The 23,373-nt window shown below is 33.8% G+C and overlaps 1 protein-coding gene across 3 annotated transcripts; it reads right to left on the bottom strand.

Moving 5' to 3' along the window:
• Positions 1-1,291: 1,291 nt before the first annotated feature.
• LOC117931537 (heterogeneous nuclear ribonucleoprotein Q) lies at positions 1,292-7,036 on the bottom strand. Of its 3 annotated transcripts, none has more exons than XM_034852502.1 (12): positions 6,486-7,036; positions 4,754-5,328; positions 4,577-4,666; positions 4,228-4,467; positions 3,544-3,765; positions 3,138-3,432; positions 2,704-3,020; positions 2,481-2,590; positions 2,262-2,365; positions 2,103-2,179; positions 1,915-2,008; positions 1,292-1,729 (listed from the first exon to the last, which is right to left on the bottom strand). In XM_034852502.1, exons 1-11 carry the CDS (start codon positions 6,799-6,801, stop codon positions 1,916-1,918), a joined length of 2,439 nt encoding a protein of 812 aa, XP_034708393.1. In that variant the 5' UTR covers positions 6,802-7,036; the 3' UTR covers positions 1,292-1,729; position 1,915. The 3 variants fall into 3 exon arrangements, with proteins under 3 accessions (XP_034708393.1, XP_034708395.1, XP_034708396.1); XM_034852504.1 differs by lacking the exon at positions 1,292-1,729 and adding an exon at positions 1,748-1,817; XM_034852505.1 differs by lacking the exon at positions 1,292-1,729 and adding an exon at positions 1,794-1,814.
• Between the last annotated feature and the right edge of the window lie 16,337 nt (positions 7,037-23,373).

Raw genomic sequence — 23,373 nt, 5'->3', positions numbered from 1 at the left:
TTTATTCCAAACTTTTTGGTACGGAAATTTTATCACAAATTGTCCCAAGCTTCTTTAAATCTGCTTGGAAATTTCATAAAGAACAAGTAATGTGCCACCGAGGTATCATCATATCATGTATATACTTGTAAAGAGAAACTAGAAGCTAGCTTGCGATGAATAGAATGGTATGCTACGTTCCTCGTACAAATAACAGTGCTACTTTACAGTTTCTACCGCTTCTCTATTATGGGACATCTCTTTAAAGAGTAATAACAGGTTTTCCAGTATCACATGAGGAACCAAGGGGTAAAAAGAGAAGAAAAAGAAAAAAAATGAAAACCAATCAGCAAGCAGCACCGAGCAAGCACCCAATGACAAAATCAGACCATCATAGTTATGAATGGAACTCAAGCAGTCTATGAAATAGGATGAACTTCAACCCAACAGACATCAGGTAGAATTGGCACCTAAAGTAATGCAGAAGTACAATCCCTATTGATTCACTTGGGTAAACAAGGAGAAGCTAACTAGGATCAAACACATCTCAGGTGTAAATGTGGAATGTAAATGTCATGACATCTGAAAAAACTGCCTTTCATTTCATTTACACAAAAAACCATCCAATTGTTTTGCCAAATTTACTCCAACTTCATTAGCTACACTGAAATTGCATTCACTAATGAGAGCTTATTTTCTCAATAAAGGTGTCGGCCCAACAAATTGAAAATGCAATAACTTACTTCTCAACTTCATCCTCCCTTTGCATCTTACCTATCAGCAACAAAAGGCAATCAGGATAGGATAATGGTGCAAGTAGATGCCTTCATGGTTACCTATCCCTTGGTCATGCAGCATGAATTTCATTCTCAGCAAGCTCATTAATGCCCTCAAGATTTCCTTATATTGCACCATGCAGAAAATGCACTTCAAGTATGCACATTCTTAGGAAAAGAAGACTTTTGGCATTCACCAGTTCTGATCCAGAATCCAGAACTCAATAGCAACAAAAACTTTTACTGGGAACAAATTATGGGCTGAATACATCATAACCAACAAAAGAAAAGGTCCCACCATCTTTTTTTGATACTCATGAAGCCTTAAGTCTGGAGTAAAGATATATATATACTTAACACTAACTTGAGTTAAGATTAAATATGCAAGGCCAAGTTCAACATAGAAAAAGACACTTTGTCCAATGAAGTGTTAGATCAGAATTCTATTCTGGCTGACCTACTTTGATATTTGTTGAAGGTTTGTCACACTGGAAATAGTATTTGATCCAACATTGATTCAACCTTGAATTCTGAACTAAAACTTATCCAATGAATTCAGCATAACACAAACCAGGAATCCCTTTAACCAATTTTGGGTACACCTGAAGCTCTAACAATATATTTGTCCATTGAAATGAGGAATACCTTCTCATTCTCCACCAAGTAAGTTCTTATATAGAATAAAAAGGTGCAATTCATACAATACCACATACTAAAGCACTTTTTGGTTTCTGCACCAAAACCCAAGATTCCTTACAATATGAAATAAGACTGGCTGAGAGAACCCCATCTGCAATCTAAGATGAGCCAAAGCAATAACAGCTCATTGACCATAAAACTAAAGCGCGTTCTCTCAACTGATAAATTGAGGCTGTTTATGCTTGGTAACATGCTTTCCTTCCAAAACTTTAGGGTCACAGTGAATAAGCTTCAAATAGTCCACATCCTACAGCAGCCTCTGTCATGTCAAAAATCTGTGCCATAGACAAATTCATGTGTGACCACATTGCTCCATATTCGCCAATCACAACTCTTAGGAGAAAGAGAGACATGCCAAGCCTTCTGGCAACAAGACTCTTCAATGGAGATGAACTAGGCACAAAAATTATTCACGTATCTCATGCACTTTAAATGATTATAAAACAACAGTTTGACTTACCTCAATAGTATGATCCAGAACCACCACTACCCATGTAACTGCTGCCACCAACACCACGACTGGAATAAAGAGATGAGTAAGAGCTACCACCAACCTGCAATACAAGCAGCAAGTAAACATATATGAGACACTGCAGAAATCAATGGTCAAGACCCTTTTGCCACAACTGGAGGAGGTTAAGAGCATACATCTGCTCCATGAGGCATGTAATCACTGCCATAACTGGATGAGTACATCCCTCCAACATCACTACCACCAAAAGAACCTGAAAGCCATAAAAACAAAGCATAAGACCACTTAGCCATTGGCAAATATTTGAGCATTTTAAGTTTGCAGCACTGACACACCTCCTCCATAGCCCATACCCTGACGACTGCTATAAAGACCATGTGAATCCTGACTGGACATAGAACTTCGGCTGCCCCCATATCCCAGATTAGATCTTCCAAGTCTAACCACCATAAAAATAAAATAAAAATAAAAAAAACGGGTGAGCCACGGCAGTTGCACTGGAATCAAAAGGACAGGATCTTACAACAATTGTTTAGAGTTGCAACAAATGTTACCTATCACCATAAGCATCTCCATATTGAGAAGCACCAGCACTCATTTCATAGTCCAAACGAGCCCTTGACTGCCGGACACTTGCATCAGCATAACGAGGGGGAACATCATCCTTGAAACATGTAACCACAAGAAACTTAGAACTTACTAAAATTTGGCCAAACATGGAAAGAGGCAAAACATAAAGTTGGTGGCAACAGGTAGATGCCACTGATAATTACTAACCAGTGCACCATATGGCCGTTTTGAACCTGCAATAGAGTCGTAATCACGGGGACGTCCCTCACGGTAACTTGGGGGAGGAGGCCTCTCAAACCTTTGCCCATAAGCATCATCTTCGTAAGTTCTCCTTGCTGCAGTCCGAGATGTATTTCTTGGAATATCATTGTATCCAGATCCTCGGGTAGCATAGTCATCTCTATATGATGGGCGTCTCTCTGGGGCAACTCTAGAACCATAGTCTACAGCAGGTCTGCTCCTCAAAGGAACCTCCTCACGCCGCCCATAATCCCTCTTCAAGTTCGGCTTAGGGTAAGCAGGAACTGAAAAACAAAGGCGATATATAAACACTCGGAAGACTTTGTAATTTTTATTTTTATGTTTGAAACATTCAGTTCAACAATAAGACCAGTAAAACATATTGGAAATTTGATACATACCAGGTGCTCTCCTGTCATACGACCTTGATGGAGGAGGCAAGGGCCTGCCTCTTGGAGGCATGGCCATAACTGGGCGTCTATCCCTAAATCCAATTGGCCTCTTTACAGCAGCTGGTGGGAGACGAGGCCCTAAACCTCTTGCCCCACGCCCAGGAAAGCTACGTAGCGCTGGCCGAGCCCAGGAACCCCTGACACCTCGTACAGGCCCACCACGGCCAGGTCGGAAGTCTCCTCGAGAAATGTGTTTCCCTTTACCTCTCTGAAGTGGTCTTGACAGCCTAGCCCTCACTTTAGCCTGAAATGTAATTACAACTGGTAAAGAAAAGTCATCTGCAATTGATGCCCCAATCCAAAGGCACCTTAAGAAAAAATGCTGCAAGCAACAAAAGCTGATAGCAAGTCAAACCTTGTTTTCTCCTTCCCCCAACTCTGCATTGTTGATGCTTTTAGCACATGTAACTGCAGCATCATGAGTGTCAAAAGTGACAAAACCAAAATCCTTTCTCTTGGCAGATGGCATGTTCCGTGCAAGCTCAATCTTTTCAATCTCCCCATATTTCTTGAGAAGCTCCCGAACACGATCCTCATCCCATGAAGCAGGAAGACCATCAATGAAAACTGTTTTAACCTGAACTTATAAAAATGTGATCAGCAGACCATCTAAACTTAGTAAGCAAATTAGGTCGAAAGGGCATGGTTACAGCATGTAGGCTCAAACAGAAATCTTTACATATAAACAGAAACCATAGTTTCTACATATTTTTATCATGAAAACCTGTGTAAGAAATTTAAACATGCAAAGAGCACCCAAAAATAATGAGAAACTCAAATACACATGGAATGACCATAATAGATTTAAAAACACAAATTTGAAGTGCTCTAATACGGTAGCCTTTTCCTATCCTCCATGAAAATAAAAATAAAAAAGAATGGATGGAAAAATACACAAACCCTCAACCAGTAGGCATTACAAGTATCATAGAAACTAAGCCACATCTGATAAAAAGTAGCAAGAACATAATAGATCTAATCCATCTGAAAATTATGACAACCTTAAATGAGTGCATTAAGTTTGATTAAAAATATTTACCTGTGCCATGATTTCATCACCAGGGTCAATGAAGGAATCTGCAAATGAAACCTTTGCAGTCCTATCTACACCAAACACAACATCTCTCTTCTGGAGACGCTTAAAAGCATCCATGGCATCAGAACGGGAAGAGAACTCCAAGAAAGCAAAACCCCGATTCATTCCCTCATTGTTACTATCTTCAACCAATGTCAAATCCTCAACATTCTCTACTCCATAATGTTTTAACTTCTCTTTCAACTGGAATGGCATTCAATTTTAAACGGTAAGGAAAATAGAAATTCCTGATAACCACTAATAAAGATGGTTTGATGCTAGATGGTGACATTAAATACTCCAATATACTTACAGCTTCCTTGGTCCATGTCTTGCATATATTACCCAGAAAAAGGGTGTCGCTGTCTTGACTTGGAGTGACACCACACTGTTTCCCATTAACCTGGAATCGTGGGTTTCAAGAGAACTTAATTTAATACATAAAGTTAGATTATTTGTCATTCAAACTATGACAAGGTCGAGAATATACCACTGGATTTTTTAGCTCTGTGACAGCACGTTTCGCCTGTTCAACAGTTGCAAAACGCAAAAAAGCAAACCCCTTGTTCTTCTTTGTCTGAGGATTCATCATCAGTCTGACTTCAGTAACCTCACCAACTTGACTGAAAACCTTCCTTAGATCATCCTCAGTTGCATCTTTGTCTAGACCCCCAACAAATACTTCAAACTCCTTCCGCTTACGCCTCTCCTTAAAAACTTCATGGTGCTCTTCATCCTCTGCATCAACCATCTCTGCATGCTCCTGCAATTCACCAGCATGTTCATCATCCTCTTCACCCTCAAGTTCTTCAGGAACATCTTCCATTCCTTCTTCACCTACATCACCATCTTCCTCCTCAACAACATCCCCCTCCTCATTTTCCTCCTCCACTTCATCTCCCCCATCAGGAACGTCCTCTTGTTCGATTTCCTTCTCATCATAATCAACCCCACCATATTCTTCAGTTTCATATTCAGGTTCATTATCTTCCAGATCCAGCCGCTCATCTTTTTCATATTCATTTTTCTCATATTCGTCAACAGACTCCTTTATCTCATCTTCCTCTGTCATATGAAGAAAGCGGGTAGAGAAACCAATCCAGTCAACAGACATTGAAATTCCTCATTATCCTCAATTGAACTTTAGATGCAATTGAATAATAAAAAATCTACTGACAGTCCTTATACTCCAAAGTATGTGAATTATCACCCACTCAACGATACACAACCATATAAACAAGTGCACGGATGAAAGATAAAAACAAGTTTAACCCATCCAACTAGAAAAATTCACGAAGTTTGAAGATTTTAATCCTATTCATTGATTCATCTAAACTTCAGAAAAATAATTCAAATTTCCTGCTTAAATAAGTAAACTTCATCAAATGACTAACAATTATTTGAAATGATTATGAGTTGACAATATAATCAACAGCCTCTACAAAATGTCAAAATCAGATATGTGTGCTTGCAAATTCACAACACAAAACCATGAATTCAATATGTCAAGGAAGTCATATTTCCCATGTTGTTGACAGCTGAATTCTTTTTAAAAGTAACTAAAAAAGAGACACAGTTTAGGAGGCACTAAAAAGGATTCATTCGAGTTTATAACCGATGTCTTTGTTTTTCTAAGCTTCAAACATTGCTTAAAAAATTGAATTGACAAGCAATAAACGTAAGACAGATTTTCCTAACTCTCATTATCATACTAAAAAAGAGCAATTGTTCAACAGCATTTTTCAATAAATAATTGGTGGTGGTGGTGGTCACATGGAATTGAGCATGAACCCTAAACTCTTGGCAGGCCTCACGGGCAGCAATCTTCCACCATTTAACCCCCCAAACTTGTTGCTTATTTTCCTTTCCAGATAAGAGAATCAAAATACTTTTTTTTCCCCAAAACCCATGAAGAAATACACAATTTTCAACACTTCCAACTATGACAGTAACCACCAGGAAAAATATATATATATAATCTTCCCCCCAAAATTATTAAGAAATATACAATCTTTCGACAATTTCAAGCACAGCATACAAAGTATAGTTTTCTCCAAACCTAACCAGAGATACAAAATTATTTTAGCAATTCAAAGAACCAAAACATGCAAGCGTATATTAGGAACAACACCATTAAACAATTAAAACCAAACATAATACCGAATCTCACTAGATCCGAAGCAAATCCCAACATAAACAAAGAGCAAAGCAAGAAAACTTACTCTTCACGGGAGACAATCTATTTGTATTCGATTCCTGTTCAGGTTCGGCCTTCGATTCCGGTTCCGGTTCAGGTTCCGGCTCAGGTTCAGGTTCCGGCACCGGCTCAGGTTCTGGAGCCTTTTCTACGACCTTTACTTCAACAGCCTCCACAACCTTAACTTCTTCCTTGACCTCAACAACAGGAACCGAAACTTCCTCTGCTTTGACCGGCTCTACCGAGGCTTCTGGCTGGGGTTGGACCTTAGGAGTCCCCCTTGTGGCTCTCGGCGTCCGCTTCGTGGCCGCCGCGGTTTTCTTTACCGCTCTGGGAGGCATACTGCAGAGATTTTTCAGATCCAAGGCACAAAAGCTCAAGACTTGCAATAAAAACCCTAATAGGAAGGATCGAAACCCTATAAAAGATTTCGAAAAAGTGATGGAATTTTCCAAGAAAGGGCGAACAGCACAGAGGAAAACCCTAGCAGAGGGTCCAGAAAGTGAGGGTAAATTGCCAGGAAAAACTATGAGATAAGAGAGAAAACCCTAGGGACCAAAAGATTCGATCGAATTCGAAGACCTGTGGGCAAGCGGTCAATATTATTATTAAGCGGTGGAGGACGCGCTGGGTGTTTCACTCGGATGGGAAATATACAATGAGTATAAGTTCTGCCACGTGGAAACTTCTTAGTGGTTCTGATCTTTTATTTGGGATGGATTTATGGTAAAATTTGTTAATGATTTCAACACCGTTTGCATAAACATAGGATCTGAGATCATTTTTAAGCCATTATTTTTCTTTTTATATGAATATTAACTACTTGAAAAATCACCCTAAGATATGTTTGGGGAAATTTTGAAAAGGAAAAAAATATATTTTATTTATTGTAAATTTATCATCTTACATTTTTTGTATTTTATGGGAGAATTTACTTAATATTCTTTTGACCGAGTTTTTAACCAAAATAATTCATTAAAAATTTCATAAAATAAGATCAAAACAATTTTAAAAAATAATTTTTTAAAACAGTTTTTGAAAACTGATCTTTAATTTTTATAAAATAAAAGTTTGTTCAAACTTAAAAAATTTTAACCTATTTTTAATATTTTTAAATATATTTTAAAAATAATTTTTATATTTAATATTTTATTTTTATATAATACTTTGTTTTCTATTCTTAATATTAGCATCACCAGACCATTAAACTTCATGAATTTCCACTATCATATTCAACCACAAAAGCTTTCATATGCACCATTTCTCCATTTGAAAATTCAGCCACCAAATTCCATTATTTAATTCATAAAAAGTTTAGTGACAAAGTTCTCCACATGCACGAGTACCAAACTTCATTTCCATTTTAAATTTTCAACCACAAACGCTTCATTTCTCCATTTGAAAATTCAATCATCAAGCTACTTTACATAGACCCTCCATTTTGTCTCCTTCGCATATGTCATATTAGGTGTTCTTTTAGTACTTCATAATAATTCCCTAATGCCCTTGCTATTCGTACAACTTACTTTTTTAAGTCACTTTATAAATTATGGTTAAAAAATTTATCTGACTCCTTATTGTAATCCTTGGCAAACCCAAGTTAGATCTAGGATTTTCTTTTTAGGTACATTTTTAGGACACTTAGGCACTTTTTTGCACACTCTAGGACACTTAAGCACATTTCTGATCATCTTAAGATGCTTAGGGTCTGTTTGGTTGTTGTTTTTGAAAACTGTTTTGGAAAACAGTTTTTGAGAATAGTTTTTAAAAACAGTTTTTTGTGTTTTCAGAAAAAAAAAAAAAAAAAAAAAATATTTGGGAATTGAATTCTGTAAAATGGTTTTTGTTCTCAAAAACAAAAACAAAAATATGTTTGATTAAGTTAATAAAAAAAGTTTTTTAGAATAAGTAAAACAAAAAAAACATATTTGAAAGTTTTTTTTATTAATAAAATGTTTTCTTTCATTAACTTGATATTATAAATATATAAATAATTTTCATATGCACAATTCATTTAAATTAAAAAAATTATTTCATTTTGAAATTTTTATACCAGTTATAATTTTCTTAAACAAATGATGATTTTGTAACCATGTGTAAATATATTAATTTCAATAATTTAATGAAGAAGAAATGGGTTGCAGGTGGGGATATGGTAGTTCGGTGGAGCTCACCTTTGTGGAAACATAAAAAGCAGCTAGGAAAACATAAAAATAAGGAAGATAAAACACGAAAAACAATCTATGCTTTTAATAGTGAAAAAACAATGAAAACATCTTTTTATTGTTCTAAAAAAAGTGGTTTTTGAGAAGACAAAAAACAAAAACTTACCCCCTTCCCCAAACAAATTTTTTGTGTTTTTTGTTTTGAAGAACAAAAACCAATTCTTGAAAACATGAACCAAACAGGCCCTTAGGCACCTCTTTGATCACCCTAGGTTACTTAGGCACCTTTCTAATCACCTTAGGTCACTTAGGCACTTTTTCAATCACCCTAGGTTACTTAGCCCATTTAGGCATAGTTTGGCCCATATAAGGATATCTTAACCTATTTAGGCACATTTGGCCCACCTAAGAACACTTTAACCCATTTAGGCACACCTAGCCCACCTAAAAACATGCTAACCCATTAAGGCAATCACAAACCTTTTTTGCACCGCTAAAAATTAGAAATTAAAAGTTATCTCAAATCTTTTATAGTATTTAGGTACAACAAATTTGTAGGTAAATCATTTTTGAGAAAACATAGCATAGATTATTCTTTTTCTCTTCGTAATTACCCAACCAATTGTTAAGCTAAACTTAAAAGGTAGTTTATGGGTGCGTAAACAATTAACTTTTGGCACTTAGATAGTAATTTGGGACATAATATTATGCAATCTTGCATTTCTTTTCCTTTTTTTTTTTTTTTTTTGCATGTTTAGAATGAAATCAATGTAATTATAGTATTATTAGGGCGGTTTGGAGAAATAGTTCTCATAAAAGTTGTTAAAGATTATTTATGAGAGGTTGTAATTTGAATATTAAGGTTGCTATAAAGGTGTGGTATCTAATGATTGTTACTTTAGTTTATTATTTTTCTAATTAAAACAATGAAAGAGAAAAAGAAAACACATTCTTGTTTTCTATTTCTTGTTATTTAGTATGGCATTACAGCAAGTTCCAAACCTTAGCTCTTAGTTGCAAACTAATTTTAATTGAACACTGCTTTTTGCCTATTGTGTTGGTAAAATAAGTTACTTCAACCTATCATTTGTTCAAATGGCTTCATGGTTATCTCATTGCCTAAAGTTGAACTCAAGACAATATCAATATTTAAATTACTACGATAAAGTTGAATAAATTTAGTTATCTATTATAGTCTAAAGCCATGAAGGATATCTTAGGACAAAGGATAGGTTACAATAATTTTTAGTTTATAATCTTTCTCCTAATGATTCAAAGGGCAGTGAACAATGGCATAGAGATAACTCAATAATCATGAATTTATTATGGAATACCATGGAGCCTAATATCACTACTATTGTTATGTTCTTTAACACTACCAAACAAATTTGAGAAGCATAGTTGAAAAAAGATACCCTTAAGATATATTGAGGCTTTATGAGTTTTATTCAAGTTTTTGTTTTTCTTACATAGAATGAGATTTCTTTTTGTGAATATTATGGCCAACTACAAGGTATGTGGAAGAAGCTCAATGTGTATAATCGTATCACTAATGATATTAACCTATTATAAAAGCAATAAGAAGAATTCAAAGTGGCAAATTTTCTCTCAAATCCAAGTCTATGTTATGTTAATGCTAAGAATAATATCTTCTCTACTAAACCATTACTAATTATGAGTAATGTCCACTTTTTCCTTCAATATATTAGTCTAGGTTCTTCTATGGAGTCCTTTTCTATGACAAACATTGAAGTTGCAACTATTATTACTTCAATTGTTGTGAGAGAGGTGGATCTACTAATTGAGGTGGAGATTGAAAGGGGTGGAGAGAGATATATAGTTGTTGTGACAATAGAAGCTTTCATGCAAACAAGGTTAATTCAAGAACACAAAGATAAAAAAATCACACATATGGTATATGAGGTTTTAACGTGATTGTGCCAACCATGCCTACATCCACAGATGAAAGAGAATCATTCTACCATACAATAGAAAATATTACAGAGGATAGAACTAGATACAACTATTGGGTTCCCAAAACATCTCATGTTCCCCCACTCCTTGTATCCATACTCTACTACTAGCCTCCTTACTCCACCAAGTATCTCTTGTTCTTCCTCACATCTTTATTCACCTCGTATAGTCTTTACAAGCTCATCTCCATCTCATAACTTTTTCCCTTCATGACCTAGAATATTTATAGAGATATTTCCAACAACTTTCCTTATTCTATAAGGAAATCTAATATTACAATAATATATTAACTTAGGAAATATTCTATACAATATTCTTTACAAAAAAAAAAAACTTTACTAATTAGGAATTTGAGACAATTCCCAACAATCTCCACCTTGGACCAAATTCCATGAAGTCAATCTTCAATCTCTCTGTGACACAAGCTTTTTGTATCATGTCACCACGAGAGAGCAATCAACTTCACCTTCAACTAAAATTTCATTTATCTTCATCTTGTGTGCTCTATAATCTTTTACTCTTCTAGAAATCTTCAACCCACGCTCTGATACTAGTTTGTTGTGCAAATCACGACAAAAAAATAATAATAGAGATAAAAGAATAAGAAAAACGAAAAAAATAAAACACAACGATTTATGTGGTTAGACCTTAAGCCTACATTCATGGGTGAAAAAGAAGAAAAACCTTCATTATTGTTAAAAGAAATTACAACTCTCCAAACTCTCAAATCTCAAAGCCCCAATTTATACCCAAAAAAAGACTGACTATTTTGGTCAGAAATCTATTCCTATAATTTTTTTCTTAATTACAAAGGAGGTTTCTATATAGGAAACAAAGTGTATAATTGTCAAAGATATCTTTTCCTAAATAGAAGATCTCATAATAGGATATTTCCTATAATAATAAGAAACCCACTTTCAAGATAAATATCTTCTATCAGGAAACTATCAATGACTTTCCAAATTAACTCAAAATACAATTTGAGACACTTTCCAACAATCTCCACCTTGGCTCAAATTCCCAAGATTCAAACAAACTCGAAAGTCTTCAAGTTACTTCACTCTCATACCCCATAGGGAGCCTTCAGATACCATTAACACCAATAAAGTCTAAGCAATGCTTGAACTTAATCGTAAGAACAGACTTAGTCATCATATCCGCGGGATTGTCCATCGTAGGGATTTTTTTTCACTACAATAGCACCTTATGCAATCACATCCCTAATAAAATGCATTTTGACATCAATATGTTTGGTTCTCTCATGAAAAAATATGATTTTTAGTCAAATGTGTGGCACTTTGGCTATACCAAACCCTTAAGCCAAACAGTTTCATTCACTACTTAAATCACCAACCAAACCCTTAAGCCAAATAGCTTCTTTCACTACTTTTGTGGCTACCATGTATTATGTGGTTGACAAAGCAACTGTAGATTACAAAGTTGTTTTCCAACTAATAACACTACCACATAAAGTAAATACATACACTATTAGAGATATTCTTCTATCCAAATCTCTAGCATAATCAGAATCAACATAATTAACAATTCCCCCAGAAATGCCAATATTTTTATCATATACTAAGCCAACATGTGATGTTCCTCTCAAGTATCAAAGTATCCATTTCACTACTTGCCAATGGATCTTTCTAAGACGATCCATATATTTACTCACCACACTAACTAGAAGTGAAATGTCTAGCCTAGTGCAGACCATGGCATACAAAATGCTCCCAACTGCACTAGCATAAGGAACATGTGACATGTATTCTCTCTCTTTTTCAGACTATGGTGATAAAACACTAGAGAGTTTGAAGTAAACCGCTAACGGAGTACTCACTAGATTTGCTTGCATTCCAAAGCATTCTAACACTTTCTCGATGTACTTTTCTGTGATAATAACAATTTCTCTGTTTTTCAGTCTCTATGAATCTCTGTACCCAATATTTTCTTCACAGCTCCAAGGTCTTTCATTTCAAACTCTCCTTGAAGTTGAGTTTTCAACATGTTGATCTTAGACATATTCTTGTAGGCAATTAACATGTCATCAACATATAATAATAAATAAATGAAAGAACTATCAAACACTTCCTTATGATAAACACAATTATCATACTCACTCCTATGGTAGCCATTACCAATCATAAAAGTATCAAACCTTTTATACCATTGTCTATGAGATTGCTTTAAACCATAAAGAGATTTCTTTAATAAACAAACATGGTCTTCATTTCCCGAAATAATGAATCCCTCAGGTTGATGCATATAAATCTGTTCTTTCAACTCACCATGTAGAAAAACAGTCTTGACATCAAGTTGCTCTAACTTTAAATAAAGTAAAGCAACCATAGCAAGTAACACCCTGATTGAGCTATATTCCACAATTGGAGAAAACACTTCATTGAAGTTCATACCTTCTTTTTGTGTGTAGCCTTTTGCTTCCAAGCGTGCTTTGAACCTAGCATTTTCCATTCCTGGAATTCCTTCATTTCTTTTGAAGAGTCATTTCCAACAAACAATCTTTTGATTTTTAGGTTTCTCAACGAGTTTCCAAGTGCAAATCTTTTGAAGAGATTCAATTTCCTTATTCATAGCAACAATCCACTGTGTAGACTCTCTACTAGTGATGGCTTCATGATAAGTTTGAGGTTCCTCATTTTCAATGTTCTCTATCACAATAAGTGCATAAGTAACCAAATTTGCATAAACATACCTTTGTGGTGGTTTAATCTACCTCTTTGTTCTATCTCTAGTAAAACAATATTGTTGCTCTTGTGGTGCATTTTCTTTATCATCAAGAGGTTGCACTTCTTCCTTCTTTGGCATTATTGAAATAACTTTTTCTATGGTTTCTGAAGCTTTAGTCACAAATTCCACATTTTCTCTTACACCAAGGTCATTTTCTGTATGAAGTTGCTTCTTCCAAGGACTCAACATTGTAGACTTATTAAAAGTCACATCCCTACTGATAAGAAATTTGGAGAATTTTGAATCTAGGCACCATAACCTGTACCATTTCACTCCATTAGCATATCCTAAGAATATGCACTTCTTTGTTCTTGGTTCCAACTTCCCTTCATTCACATGAACATAAGCAAGACAACAAAAAATTCTTGAATTAGCATAATTAAAAGAGAAACTAGACCATACCTCTTCAGGAGTCCTACAATTAATAGGAATTGAAGGAGATCACAAGGTAACAAACTGAATTTACTACTTCAACCCAAAATTCATTTGACAACCCTGCATTCAAAAGCATGCATCGTGCTTTCTCTAAAAGAGTTTTATTCATTCATTCTGCAACATCATTTTGTTGTGGACTATGCCTAATTGTGCGGTGTCTCACAATACCTTCATTCTTGCAAAATTCATTGAACTTTTTCCCACAAAATTTCATGTCATTGTTAGTTCTCGAGCCCTTGATTTGTTTTCCAATCTGCTTCTCAATCATGGCTTTCCATTGCTTGAACTTCCCAAATACATCATTCTTATGCTTCAAGATATATGCCCAGACCTTTCTAGAGTAATCATTAATAAAGGTCAACATATATCTTCCACCACCATGTGATACAACCTAAGAAGGGCCCCAAAGATCCAAATGGATATAATCCAAAATGCATTTAGTTCTATAAACACCTACATTGAATTTCACCCCGCATTGTTTCCTGAACACACAATGCTCACAAAAGTCCAGTTTTCCTATTTTTTGTCCATAAAAAAAACCTCGTTTGCTCAAAATTGTCAACTCTCTCTCACTCATATGCCCAAGTCGCATATGCCACAATCTAGTAGTCTCTATAATTGATTCTGAGGTTGAAACTGCAACTCCAACTGCACTTGTAACCGTGCTACCTTACAATGTATAGAGACCATTAATTTTCTTTCATTCCATCACAACAAGAGCACCCTTTGAAATCCTCAAAACTCCACCTCCAACTTCATATCTGCAACCATTGGAGTCAAATGTCCCTAAAAAAAATCAATTTTTTCTTCAATTCTAGAACATGCCTTACATCAATTCATGTCCTTATAATGCCATCATGCATTTTAATTTGAATTGTGTCTATCCCAACAACCTTACAGGCTACATTGTTTCCCATGAGAACCTTCCCACCATCTATAGGTTGGTAGGTACTGAACCAATCCCTATTGGGAGACATATGATAGGATCACCCTAAATCAAGAATCCACTCATCACCCGAGTTTGTAACAGTAACTAAAAGAAAATCTGCAGTATTTGAATTTTCTTCTACAACTACTACATCACTAGAATTAAAAGTTTTTTCTTCTTTTTTTTCCTTTACGATCTGGACAATTTTTCACCTAGTGTCCTTGCACTTGAAACATTTGTTGTTCTCCTGAACTTTGATCTAGATTGACCTCTTCTGCCATTATTTTTCTTTCATGTTCTCCCTCTAGCCATCAAACCTTCACTTGAGTCATTTTCTCTACTTTCGAACACCCTCTTCTTCAACTCCCTTGAGTTCAAGATTGCTCATAAGAATTTGGTAGGGAACACATCAAAATTATGACTTGGTTTTCATCATCAATTCTAACATCAATATTCCTCAAATCCATGATAGTTTATTAAACTCATCATGTAATGGCCAAGTTTTTTTTTAAGGGGTAATTTAGGAAAATATTAATAATAATTAAATTAAATTAAATTAATAATTAATTAATTGATTAATTTAATAAAATGAAAGAGGGGTAAAAATGTAATTTTCAAATAAATACCCTAGATATAAATTAGAAATTTTGTTCTTCCTGTTCTTTTCTGAATAGTGTTCCTATTCACATAATTCCAGATAACGTAAGGTTGGAGTTGGATTTCAGAGTTTGAAGAACAGATCTCTATAGGTAAGATTCTAACCCCTAGATTAATATTTTAGATTCATTAGTTAATTTCAAACACATTAGATATTTTTTGGAAAATCCAAATCTAGATTAGGGTTAGTTTTTTTTAAAAAAAAAATCGTTTTAATGTCAAAATATTGAAAATTTAAGATTTTGATTTATTGTTGGAAATTGAGAAATCTTAAGTTTTTAGATGAAAAAAAAAAATGATTCTTTGGAAGACTTCGATTTTAAGCTAGGGTTAATTTATTTTAAAAAATTTAGGTCAAAATATTGAAATTAGGAATATAGGTTGTTCTATTGTGAAAATAAGGAAATTCAAAATTTCTTAGATGAATAGATCTAAGTAATAAAATTAAAAAAAAAAAAAAAAAGTTGCATGCGTGTGGGAACTAAAAGATAAAGGAATGAGGAAAATAATAATAATATTAATAATAATAAAAGACATGCATGTGGAGTGTGTGAGTGGGTGGGTGAAAATAATAATATTAATAATAATAATAAGAGGCATGCACGTGGAGTGTGTGAGTAGGTGGATGGTATGTACATATTTATAGATATTACAATGATAGTCGTGTGAGTGTTATAGTAGTTGTGTTTGGAAAATATGAAAGTGGTAGAATAAACTATGTATAAATAAATAAGGTGAAATACAAATTAGTTAAATTTATAGTATTATAATTAGATTAATGAAAAAAATTTAGTTAATAAGTAGCATAAAATTTAATTAGTGAAATAAATTGTAGTTTAATTAAATTAAGTTACGTCCCAAGAAATAAATTGAAAATAAAATTAAGTTTTATATGAATTAGAAATTTATTATTTTTTCTAAAATAGGAATAGATTAAATTATCTTTCATAATTAAAAACATTAATTTGAATACCTAAAATTTTAGGATTGTCAAACCTATAATTTTAGATAAATAGTAATGATTATTTCTCTTATATTTTGTTAGGTGAAGAGTAAATTTTCAGGATTATTTTTCTCCAAAGTTTTTGAGGACTTCTTTTGAGGTAAGGGAAATTAATGCAGTTGGTTTTTTTTAGAAACAAATTTTTATATACATCATTTGGAAACGTTTTGAGTTATTATTCGTTTTATGCATGAATCAAATATGTTTTGCATGAAAAGTTTGTTAGAACCTTACATTTTGTTTATAACATAGAAATGTGGAGATATTATGTTTTGCAAATTTGAATAATTGAAATAAGTGTTTTACTCTGGTTTGTTTGGCCCTTGTCGATGAGATATAATAGTTGACTTTTGACTTTTTGGCCCTTGTCAACGGGATATAATAGTTGACCTTTACATTTCTTGGTGGGGAATTTAATTGATTTGGACCCCAGCCTCTAGGGGTTTGGTTAGAGGTTACTAGTACTAGTAGTGTTTGGTTCCGTCCATCTTAAATGAACAATTTGAGGCTAACCACCTATTTGAAAAGTCCCACCTAACTGGGCACCATTTGATGTTTGATGACCAAATTAAATAAATAATTTAAATGTTTTGATTGAATTTGATATGAAAATGTTTGATGACTAGAGTAAATAAATAATTTGAATGTTGTGATTGAATTTGATATGAAAATGTTTGAATCAGAAATGAAAGTGTACAGTTAAAAGTTTTGAATGTATTGGCAAAACTAACTCAAAGGTTTATGAAAATAATTAGTTATAATATCTCTTATTTTTCAAGTGAACTTGAAATATTTTATCCATGGACTGCATTAATGTTATTTATTGGGCTTTGAGCTCATTCCTATTTGTTGATAATTTTTTAGTACCCTTAGTTTGGGCGAGGAGTGATGGCTAGGTCGGGGAATGGTTATCATTAGGATTTTGCTTAGGATGTTATTTTTGGACATTGTTAGCTTATAAGTTTATGTTCATTTGGATTATTTGGTTTTTGGAAGCTATTTAGATATTGAGCTTTTAAATATTTTTTTGATAAGTTTGAAGTTGAGATTTGGAGATTACGAAAATTTGTTAGCACTTGATTTATTTGAGTTTGCAATCTATTTGGATAATGGATGCTTAGTTTTAAAGTTAAGTTTGAAGATTTTAGAATTTTGTTCTACTACTCTGAACAGGTATTTGGTAATTGGTTACTTCCAGTTACAATATGATTGTTTAGGTCAGGTTACACTTTAAGCTTTCGGGTTTGAGGTGTGAAATGACCGTCACGTCCTTGGAGTGGGTCTTGGGGCGTGATAGAGTGGTATTAGAACACTAGGTTGTGATCTTGACGGGAACTTGTTTAGTTGACCTTTGGGAATAGATGAGTGACGCATTAGTTTAAGTTTCAACTTCATCTAGTCTGATTCCTTTTATTCCTTACAATTCTGATTTGCTTATTTAGCTTCTTAGTGACTAATTTAGTTATGCATATTGCTAGCATAGACTTTGATTTGATTGTTGCTACTCCTATGAGAGTTTCTGTTGTGACCAGTAAAATGCTTAGAGATTGTCTTGTGTTGATTGTTTTAGGAAAAGAGTGATGTTTAGCATTCCTGGTCAGCCTTATTTTAGTTTTGAGGGGAAACATGTGGACAAACCACTACGTATGATTTCAGCCTTGCGAGCTAGTTTTTTGCACATGAAAGGTTGTCAAGGCTTTTTAGCTTATGTTGTGAATGAGGAAAATGATTTAAAGTTGGAAGACATACCCATTGTAAGGGACTATCCTAATGTCTTTCCAGATGATCTACCTGGCTTGCCACCAGAGAGGCAGGTGGAGTTCACCATTGATTTGGCACCAGGGACAACTCCTATCTCTAAGGCCCCTTACAGGATGACACTTATAGAGATTAAGGAGTTGAAGATTCAACTTCAGGAGTTGTTAGATAAGGGTTTCATTAGGCCTAGTGTTTCACCTTGGGGAGCTCCTGTTTTATTTGTAAAGAAGAATGATGGATCTATGAGACTCTGCATTGATTATAGAGAGTTGAATAAAAGGACGGTGAGGAACAAGTATCTCTTTCCTCGTATTGATGATTTGTTTGATCAACTTCAAGGTGCATGTGTGTTCTCTAAGATTGAACTTCGATCTAGTTATTATTAGTTAAGGGTTAGAAGTGAAGATGTACCCAAGACTGTTTTTCGAACTAGATATGGGTATTATGAGTTTTTGGTTATGTTTTTTGGTTTGACTAATGCACCTGCTGCTTTTATGGACTTAATGAATAGGGTATTCAAGCCATATCTAGATCAGTTTGTGGTGGTTTTTATAGATGATATTTTGGTGTATTCAAAGAGTAGGGAAGAGCATGAGTGCCATTTGGGTATTGTATTGAAGACTCTCAAAGATAAGCAATTGGATGCTAAACTAAAGAAGTGTGAGTTCTGGTTAGATAAAGTCTCTTTCCTTGGGCATGTGGTGACCAAGGATGGCATCTCTATTGACCCTGGAAAGGTAGATACCGTGTCAAATTGGAGGAGACCTAATATTGTGGCCGAGATTCGAAGTTTCTTAGGACTGGATGGTTATTATAGGCGGTTTATTGAGGGGTTTTCTAAGATTGCCCTACCTCTGACTAGGTTGACTTAGAAAGGGGTTAAGATTGAGTGGTCTAATGATTGTGAACGTAGTTTCCAAGAGTTTGAGTGGTTTAATGGGCATACCTTCTTTCATCTAGAGAGTATACAATTGCTTCTTTAAATACAAGCGATTTGTAAGAGATTTCATCATGTACAAACTTTCCAACCTCAACCATAACTTGGTAGTCGTATTTTCTTCTACAATCTCATGAAACACCTCATTACCCAAGCACAATAGAATAGCACTATGTGCTTTCTCCATAAGTTCATCATTCTCTTCATCAGACACCATTGTTGGTAAAGCCTCTTTACCCTTTAATGCTTTGGACAACCTTTGTTGAAACAATATGACACGCCACAAACTGAAATCGTTTCTTCCATCAAACTTCTCAACCTCAACCATTGTTGTCATTCTAGGACTAATAACCTTAGCTTTGATACCAATTTGTTGTGATAATGGAAGATTTCATGCTAACAAGGTTAATTCAAGAACACAAAGATAAAACAATCACACATATGGTACACGAGGTTTGGCTAACCATGCCTATGTCCACGGATAAGAGAGAATAATTCCACTATACAATAAAAAATATTGCAGAGGATAAAACCAGATACAATTCTTAGGTTCTCGAAACATCTCATGTTTCGCCACTCCTTATATCAATACCTTACTATGAACTCTCTCGCTCCACCGGGTATCTCATGTTCTTCTTCACATCTTTATTCACCTCGTGTAGTCCCTATAGGTCCATCTCATAACTTTTTCTCCTCGTGACCTAGAATATTTATACAGATATTTCTAACAACTTTCCTTATGCTATAAGGAAATCTAGTATTACAATAATATATTAACTTAGAAAATATTCTATACAATATTCTTTACAAAAAAAAAAAAAATCTTTACTAATTGGGAATTTGGGACAATTCCCAACAATAGAAATGGTCGAGGTCATAGATATAGGTTGTGCACTGAGGTAACACTAATCATGTGTTAAAGAATTACTAGAATAAGTTTGTTAAACTTGTTTGGGCAAGTTAGATGGTATGTTACAAAGTGGAGAACTCTTCAAAGTCTATGGTTTCTTCTTCTACTAGTATTAGTACTCTTTTATGCTTACACAGGAAAAGTGCAATTATTTTCTCTATCAAAGTCTTCAACCAGTGATCCAATTTTCTAATTCTACACTAATGGTTATTTTGGCTCATTATGGTACTGTCACTACTTTATTTTCTTCTATCTCTCATTCTTTTCCTTTGCAATCCTTTATTCTATTTTTTTTTATCAACTATTGTTATTCTTAAGACTTACCAGGAGGATTGTTCTCATCAATCTTGGAAAACTACTATGGAAGAGGAGATGAATTCTTTTCGTAATCATGGCACATAGAATTTAACTGCTTTATAGAAAAGAAAAGAAAAAACAAACAAATTATGGTTATGAGTGGATCTTTGTTGTCAAAATACCATCAAATTGTACTACTAAGAGGTTGAAAGCACAACTGATTGTCAAAGGATGCACACAAACATACAATGCCAAGTACTTTTTTTTTTTCACTTGAGGCAAACTCAATTCAGTGCATTTATAAATTTTATTGTGTTGAACCAATGTTTAGTTAATCTTGATTTTGATGATGACAAAATAAGGTTTGGAACTAATGATTTATCCTAAGTTTGTTTAGGTAAGAAGGTTATCAAAGTAATAATCATAAAGATAAATCAATCCAAAGGAAAATCAAGAAGAATAAGAATATCAATCAAGAGTTATTTTCTAGTATCTCTTTGCAAGGTTATTATGCATTAATATTCCACATTTCATTTTTACCTAAACACCTAAAATCATCTAACTAATTCCTAAATCAGTTTCATTCTTTTATAAATTGGATGGATAATAGTTATAAACGAAAACAACTTTGTAAATTCTATTCATAGTTAAAAAGTTTTTCGAAATGACAATGAATTGTCTAGTTGGGTTTCCCTAAGGAATCATCAAAGTTGCAAAAACTATAAAGTTCATTTATGCATTATTTTTAATGATTTTTATAAATACAAAAAAATGAGATTGATTGTTTCAAAAATAAAAATTCATGTTTTGATATGAATTTTATCATTAAAAATGATCTTTTAATCTTAAGTTCTCATATTGAAACAATCTGAGTAATTAAATGTCATTTATACTTTATTTTCTCACTTTTTCTTTTTGTTTAACCAATGGTTGAACTAATAGGTCGACCGATTAAACCAACAGGTCGATTAGTTGAACCAAAAGGTTGACCAATTGGACCAAGAGGTCAACTAGTTGAACCAAGAGGTCGATTGGTTGAAGAAAATTTTCAAAGTGGTAGAAACTTATCTCAACCAGTTGAGGTGTAACCTCAAGTGGTTGGGGACTAGTCAAATTGATGTTGATTGCTTAAGCTCCTATTACCTAATGGTCACTTTCAATACTTTTCACCATCTAATGGTTAGTAGTTAGTAGAACCGATTAGTCGACTCCAAACTATGTCTAATGGCTATTTTGAGCTTTCAACTCCTAGTTAAAGGCTCCAAAGTTCTTGTATTGATAAAGGAAGAGCTTTAAATCAATTTTTGAAAATTACTTGAGCGTTGAAGGAGCGTTTTTAGGGTGCAATTGCTTTCAAACTTGTATTTCATCTTAGTATACCATTCAACCCCAATTTCTTTATATTCCACTTGAGTAAATATTGTAAATTAGGAATCCTTTCTTCATTTCTATATCTTGTGAGGGTGCTTTGGAACCATAATCTAAAGGAAAAAGTTGGAGACTTTGTCTTGAAAAGGCTTGTTGTAAAGGTTGCTTGGAACCATAACTCAAGAGGGTACTTGAAGCCACAGGTTCAAGAGTGTTGATTAGAACTATAATCCAATTGTAAAGCTTGAAGGCTTGGGCTAGAAGTCTTGTCAGTGAAACCCTCACTCGGTTAGGAACTTGAGGAAAGGGGCATAGACCAAGTTATGTCAAACCACCATAAAAACTAGGGTTTGCAACTTCTCTTCCTTAATCTCTTTTATATATATATATACACAAATTGTTTTTCCATTATATTACTATATAATTGCATATAATTGTTAGTTGCATTTTATAATTTTTAAATTTGCAAAAAGTAACCACACCCTATTCACCCCTCCTACAGCGTGATTTCCTTAGGTTGATTTAGTTAGAATCTTAACATATTGGTTGTTCACTTTAACTAACCTATACACTAACTTGATGTCAAAAATGTGTTTTTATATGGTGATTTGTGGGAAGAAGTTTGTATGAAGCAATCATATAAGATCATTGCTCAAGAGGAGTTAAGAAAGTTGTGTAGGTTGAATAAAGCCATATGTGAGCCAAAACAATCCCCTTAGGTGTGATTTGATAAGTTTAGTGGAATGCTTATCTCTCTTGGTTTTTCTAGATATCACTTTGATTATCTTGTCTTAGCAAAGAATACATGGGCTAGGTTTGGTGGATTTAATTGTTTAGGTTGACAATATACTTGCATCTAGCAATGATTTGTGTGGAATTGAAGAGATGGAAACATCATTTGAAAAATAATTTTCAAACTAAAAGCCTAGGGTTAGATATTTCTTGGGCAACTAAAGTTGCTCATGGCAAAAAGGGATTGGAATTGTGTCAAAGAAAACATGTATAAAATTTACTGATTGAGACTTGTATGCTAATTAAACCTATAAATACACCCATTAATCCTAATGTACAATTAGACATAGTAGATACAATAGATTTTGCATATACAAGAAGATATAGAAGTCTTGTTTAAAAATTCATAAATTTGACTATGAGTTGTCCTAATATTAATTTTATTGTGAGTGTTGTTTGTCAATATATGGAGAGTTCTATACAAGTGCACTAGAATGCAGTTTGTCATGTTCTCAAATATCTAAAAATGGATAGCAAGAATGAATATTTTGTGTGTATATATATAAATTAAAAAGTATTGAACTTGGGCCAAATTTTGAGCTACCAGCCCATCTATTATGGCTATATATATTGCACTTAATCTTATGTTTCTTAAGTTTATTAAACATATTAGGGTGGATTACCATTTGATTAGGGATATAGTAAAGAGATGTGATGTGATGTGACTACTTCATACGTTAGATTAGAAGGCCAACTTAGAGGTAATTTACTAAGGCTATTTCCAAAATTTGTTTCTATCTTTCTATTTCAAGTCAGACAATGAAAATTTCTATACACCAAATTAAGAGTGTTTAAGATTATTTATAACTATATTTGTTATAAATTGAATATTAAGGTTGTTATATGATGCAATTAATATTTAATACTTTAGTTTATTATTTTTATTAATAAAAAATAAAAAAAAGTAGAAAATACATTCCCTTTTCATACTCCTTACTGTTTTT

This window comes from Vitis riparia, chromosome 15, assembly GCF_004353265.1.
Source record: "Vitis riparia cultivar Riparia Gloire de Montpellier isolate 1030 chromosome 15, EGFV_Vit.rip_1.0, whole genome shotgun sequence".
NCBI lineage: Eukaryota > Viridiplantae > Streptophyta > Magnoliopsida > Vitales > Vitaceae > Vitis > Vitis riparia.
This window is presented reverse-complemented; position numbering and strand designations above follow the sequence as displayed.

What these genes read in the sequence shown, in the direction of transcription:
- LOC117931537 (XM_034852502.1), bottom strand. Translation starts at nt 6,801, where the DNA reads ATGCCTCCCAGAGCGGTAAAGAAAACCGCGGCGGCCACGAAGCGGACG. An exon ending in GTGATGAAATCATGGCACAG is followed by an intron (nt 3,766 to 4,227) that starts GTAAATATTTTT and finishes TTATAAGTTCAG; the next exon opens with GTTAAAACAGTTTTCATTGA. An exon ending in ACATGCCTCATGGAGCAGAT is followed by an intron (nt 2,009 to 2,102) that starts GTATGCTCTTAA and finishes CTTGTATTGCAG; the next exon opens with GTTGGTGGTAGCTCTTACTC.